The following is a 6,227-nucleotide window of genomic DNA, read 5'->3' as shown; positions in this document are numbered from 1 at the left end:
TAATAATGTCATCAAACACAAAAAACATTATTTATACATCATTCATGGAATGTTTTATTTCTAACATGTTTTTAGTTAGATGTTCATCAAACATTTTTTTAAATGTTACGGCTTGTTTCAGAACATTCAGAGAACATTCAAAGTAACATTCAGAATATTCAAAAAGTAACATTTCTATAATTTTCGCAAAATGACAAAATGGAATGTTCTCTTAAAGAAGAAGTCCACTTCCAGAACAAAAATTTACAGATAATTTACTCACTCCCTTGTCATTCAAGATGTTCTTGTCTTTCTTTCTTCAGTCGTAAAGAAATTATATTTCTTGTGGAAAACTTTCTAGAATTTTTGTGTCCATGACTTTGATGTACCTTCAAAGGGCTCTAAACGACCCCAGCCAAGGAAGAAGCGTCTTATCTAGTGAAACAATTGGTTATTTTCTAAAAAAAAAAAAAAAAAAATAGAATTTTTTAATTTTTTGAACCTCAAATGCTCATTTAGTCTGTTCTTTGAATTCGGCTTAGGGTATGTCGAAAAACTCCCATCTCCTTTTCTTCTCCAACTTCAAAATCGTCCTACATCACTGTTTTACCTTTTTTTGTAAAGGGGGGGTTTCTTTGGACGTTCACTTTGTAATCACTGCGACCCAGTACTTCTGAAGCGATGTAGGGCATTTTTGAAGTTGGAGGAGAAAATGAGATGGGTGTTTTTTAACATACTCTAACTGTACTGAACCGGAATATACAGAGTTCGCATGCACATCGCAGAGCTAGACAGGATGAGTGTTTATGGTTAAAAAGTATATACATTTTACAATTTTTTTATTTATTATTTTATTTTATTTTTAAGAATACAACCAATCGTTTCAGTAGAGAAGACCCTTCTTCCTCTGCTGGGATCGTTTAGAGCCCTTTGAAACTGCATTTTGAAAGTTCAAACTCTCAGGCACCATAGAAGTCCACTATATGTAGAAAAATTCTGGAATGTTTTCCTCAAGAAACATAATTTCTTAACGACTGAAGAAAGACACAAATATCTTGGATGACAAGGGGGTGAGTAAAACATCTGTATATTTTTGTTCTGGAAGTGAGCTGTTGCTTGAAGATTTGCATTTCCAAAACAAAACGTTGAAAACCATCGATCGGCGCCGATAACCTTGTGGACAGCACGCCAGTATTCCGCGCGTTTGTGTTGCGGCCGTCCCGAGTTCGAATCCCGGCTCGAGGAGTTTTTTCGATCCCGCCCCTCTCATCTCTCTCTCACTTAGCTTCCTGTCAGCTTTGATCTGTCCTATCATAATAAAGGCGAAACTGCCGAAAATAAATCTTAAAAAAAAGTTTCAAAAACCTGACATCTCACATATCATTCAGGGAATAACATTTTATGACTTAATAGAAACCTTAGCTGGGATCAGACTGACTCATTTGAAGATGATGTAAACTAGTGTACAGTAACTTTGCGCTCTGATGATGTTTGCTGAGATAGTGAAGAGACGCAGAGAGGAAACGCCTTTCAGATCGATCACACACACACTCACACACACGCACGCACACAGATCTATTACAGAACGCGCCCAACCCACTCCACTCAGGGAGAGAGAGAGATACACACAGAGACAGATACACAGGCACGCGTCCGTCCGTCTCTCTCAGCTCATCATCAGCATCATCTCTAATCTCTCACCGGCAGCGGGAAACCCGTCATCCTCTTCCTCCTCTTCCTCCTCCTCACCGCGATCATCAGTGACTCCTGGTACCGGCGTCTCCGGCACAATGCGAGATGGGTCAGGCGTGCGGACACTCGCTGCTCTGCCGTAGCCAACAGTACCAGAACCCGGCGGCGGCCGAACTGTAAGTACCGAACTCGATCTCTAATCAAAGACGCGACGCGTTGACAGTAGGTCGGAGGATGAGAACCGCGCGTTGCGGTCGCGTCGCGTCTGTTGTGCGTCTTCAGCATCAATCAGATCTTTATGATATCACATCCGGAGCAGAAGCGGCTTCACACACTTGTTCGCTTACTACCGCGCACAAAGTACTACGGTAATACTATGGTACTTTAGTGTTGGTGCGTATTCATCCAAGTTACTTCAAACGCGGTAGTGTCCAAAGTACCACAGTAATACCAATTTACTTTGAGAGTGTTAATCTGTGAGTGCAGACTTTGTTTGGAAACTCACGTGGTCAGATGTGAGATGATTTAGAAATATTAGAGATGATGTGTGAAAATCAGTGAATCTGTAGTGTTGTGTATAGTCAAAGCAATCATGACATCTGGTCTGTAGTGATTCTGTATTAATCTAGTGATGGTGTATGTCCTTTTCAGTGTTATTTTCGTATGATTTACATGCTGTTACAGAATCAATTTATATTTTAAATAAGCTTTATTTTATTTTAAATTATTTGAATTTTAGTAATTTTGTTATGCGTTTTTGCCATTTTTATTACTTTTTTCTTAATATTAAATTTATTTTGAATTTTATTAGTTTTAGTAATTTTGTGCTTTTGTTTTATTTTTTAACTTTAGCTTTATTTCAGTTTTAGTAATTTTATGTGCTTGTCATGTGCATTTATTTTTATATTTTCAGTTTTATTTGTCATTTTAGCTTGAGTAATTTTGTAATGTGCTTTTGTCATATTTATTTTTTATGAATTGATTAAATATTTTTATTAATTAAATATTTTAGGTTTTTTTTTTTCATCTATTTGATTTGATTTGATTTGATTATTTCTGATGTTTTAGTTAACAGAAGCAACACAGAGAAAGATGGAGGCACATGCATGTGTGTGTATTTATTGTACAGGTTTGTCTACTTGTGAGACTTGATTATCATCACAAATATCGCAAGACACCATGTCAAGCGTCTTGTGAGTACATCTGATGTGTCGTCACTAGTTAAAAGGCTCATAAAAGTTCCAAATGATGTTTGTCTGTCAACCTAATGATTTCTGAGAAGGTTGGTTTAGGGTCAGGTTAGGAGATCATTGACCTGATAGAAAACACTGGCTCTCTGATATGTGTGTGTGTGTGTGTGTGTGTGTGTTTTATTGTGGCAGGTGTGTTCCTTTTCTAAACTTTATTCTCAGCAGAACTCCAAACAAAGCGTGTATCAGCAGAGAGAATGAATCATCTGTGTCTCTCTGAGTCTATTTTAGTCGCCGCTGCTCACGTTTCTGAAACTATACCTCTGTCTCGCTCGCTTTGCTCTTCTCGCGTTCATTTGATAAGTTAGAGGAGGTTTGCATCCGTCAGCATTTTTGAAATCAACGTGAACTGAACTTTGAATTTTACTTTCTTAATGTTCTTTATTGTGATCAGTTCAGCAGCATGTTATTATTCTAAATGCAAGTTTGTCTTAAATCACTTTTTGGCATCCATTTGTTTATTGTTGGATACAATCAAGCCAAACCCCACATTTAATTCCTAGTTAAAGATCTTTAATGTTACAGAAGTTAAAAAAGTGTTTCGTGTTACTGTTTTATTTACTTTTTTTTTAAGATTAAAGATTCATTTATTGTGGAGACATTAGTGACACTGAATGAACAGTGGATTCCAAAAAAAAAAAAAACCCTGAAAATTATTTATTGCGTTTTTTTTTCTAATTTAAGTTTTACTTAAATTAGAAAAAATGCAATAAATAATTTTCAGTTTTTTTTTAAATTTCAGTTTTGTTTTCAAAGAAAAGTTAGAATGAATTAAAAATGTTCTTGATCAGTGTCACTCATAAATTTTGTTTGCATACATCATATACAAACACTTCTTATTCATTTTACACTGTGTGTACATTTTTATTGTCATTTTTTAATACAAAAGTTTTTTAGACATAAATATTAATAGTAAAAAAAAACTACAATACTAAAAAGTAAAAGTTAAAACGGCTCATCATCACACAGTGTATATTTTAATAAAAACTAATACCATAATTCAGCAAATATGCATTAAACTGACCAAAGTAACAGTAAAAACATTTATAAGAATACAAAATATTTCGATTTCAAATTAATGCTATTTTATTCGAACTTTTTATTCATCTGTAAACCCTGAAAAATAAAATATATGTAATGATGATAAAAATCATAATGTTTTCTAACTTTTTTCAAGTACTATCAATATCTGAATTTAAAATGAAGAAAATTAATTAAAATATAGTATTTATGTAAATGTGTGAGCTCTGTTTAGGCTCCTACAATAGATTTAACGTGATGAAATATAATAGAGAAAAAGTTGTGAAAGTATGAACAAAAGCTCTCTCTTTATCTCTCTATCTGTGTTCCACCCACACACTCATTTCCACAGCTTTCCACTTGATAAAGAGCCCCTTCACACACACACACACACACACGGGGGCTCTTGTACCCCGCAGGATGTGTAATTGTGTGTGTTTGTGTGAAGAGTGTGTGAGAGGGCGTCCCACTCCAGAAAGAAGCGTGATGGCCGTGGCTTCACCTCTCTTTTATCTCCAGCACACATTTATCAGAGTGTTTCGTGTGTATATGAGTGTTTGCGTTGTTTTTGGCCAGTGTCGGAGTGTTTTTACAGCTGAAGTGCGTGAGGCTTTCACAGCAGCTTGTGCATCAGCGTAAAAGTGTTTTCTGTGCTGACGGTCATTATGATACCAAACACAGAACGTTGTGACTGACAGCATCAGAATGTGGCTCTGTCATGACGATGATGATGATGATGTCGTCTGTCCGTTATGATGTTGCCATGGAGACCGGATGAGGTTATTAGGGGTGAGAGAATGAGAAACTGTTCCAGATCCAGCGCTCGGGTCACCGCACATCGCTCGTGAATCGTAGCATTGTAGAAAAGCGAACAACAACACGTCTGAGCCGGACACTGACGCTTACAGCGCCTACATTTACATGTCAACACCTAATCAGCATTCAGAAACTTAGCAGGGGCCTTTTGTTACTCATTTTACATGCAGAAAGATTAGCCCGTCATAACAGAGTCATTTGCATGTACAAGTCTTGAAGGTACAGTAGAATAAACTGTGTGAAGGTCAGAGAGGTGATGGGGAAAATAGTTTATTCGAGATCTATTAGATGCAAAAACTTGACTAAAAATCTTGGAGGTTTACATCAAGAAAAAACAACAACAATGAAATGCTGTAATTTTGAGGTATGAAAGAAAAAATCAGGTTTTTGTCAACTGATTTTTTTGTTTGTTGCCAAGATAGGTTTAGAGGGCTGACTCTTTGACCAAAATAGTGATGTTTCATTAGTGCTTCTTTGATTGTCAATTTAGGTAAAACCATTTGCTGAATGCATGCATGTAAATGTAGTATCAGCGATGCGGATGCTAGGGTTGGGTTGACAATATTGATTTGTCATTTTTACTCAGTCTTTGTTTTGATGACACAGTATTGATTCTTAAAACCCAATATTGAGCTGTGCAGTTTCCTGTTGATGCATGAACAAAACTTCACTAAATCTTATTTGTAACTCCTGCCATCCAAAAGTCACATTAAGCTTTGTGCTTTGTTACTTTTGATAAACAAACTCTCAATTAAACAATGAAAATCTATTATATGTTATCAGTAAACAAATGTGAGTTCGTTAGCTTTGGTTTTGGGGTCGTCATTGTCTCCAGACATGAGGCCAGCCTGACAAACTTGCATTCGAGGACATTTGGGGACGTACTCAGAGGTTGCCGTGGTAACAGTCTCAGGTGCACACACACACACACCTGGTGTGAATGCCCTCAGGCAGAGTCGCGTTCTGTGTGTGTTTTGTGGATCTTGTTGAGGAACGTTGGCATTAATGATTGTGTCTTAATTGCCTTGTTTCAGTCATTAATCATGTGGCAGAATTGTCGTATGCAGTCGGCATGCGATTATTACAGGATGAGGATGATATATTTATCCCTGAGGCTGAATTAATTATTTTCAGATTTTTAATAATAAATTAAAGTTGCATAGTGGCTGTTCTGTTATAGCTCGGAATGTGTGTAGATGTCATTTTATTGGCTCTGTAAACTCTTTTTTTAAAATGTATTTATTTATTTTTTACCTGCTTCAGATGATCACAGATGGATTTTTACAGTATGTGTGTAGATTTTTCATGCAATGGTCAATTTTTACATTTTGGGATGTTTGGCTTTTCATAACATGTTGTTTCAGACTAGTGGAAAGAAAATATCCAAAATACACATTTAACTGTATTTAACTGCACTTATTTGCGGTTTCTATTGTAATACATATCTTTAAAGAGATTTTTCTCCACTTC

General features: G+C 36.1%; 1 protein-coding gene across 1 annotated transcript in view; it reads left to right on the top strand.

Annotated features, from left to right (window-relative positions):
• Window positions 1-1,566: 1,566 nt before the first annotated feature.
• Window positions 1,567-6,227, top strand: part of LOC127177621 (cGMP-dependent 3',5'-cyclic phosphodiesterase) — a 183,257-nt gene continuing 178,596 nt past the window's right edge. Inside the window, exon 1 of the mRNA XM_051129995.1 lies at window positions 1,567-1,847. Coding sequence (XP_050985952.1) covers window positions 1,777-1,847 — 71 coding nt within the window. The 5' untranslated portion in view covers window positions 1,567-1,776. The remainder of the gene's footprint in view (window positions 1,848-6,227) is intronic.

The sequence above is a fragment of the Labeo rohita genome, chromosome 15 (genome assembly GCF_022985175.1).
Source record: "Labeo rohita strain BAU-BD-2019 chromosome 15, IGBB_LRoh.1.0, whole genome shotgun sequence".
Taxonomy (NCBI): Eukaryota; Metazoa; Chordata; class Actinopteri; order Cypriniformes; family Cyprinidae; genus Labeo; species Labeo rohita.
Note: the sequence above shows the minus strand (reverse complement) of the source record. Positions and strands in the feature narration are given on the sequence as shown.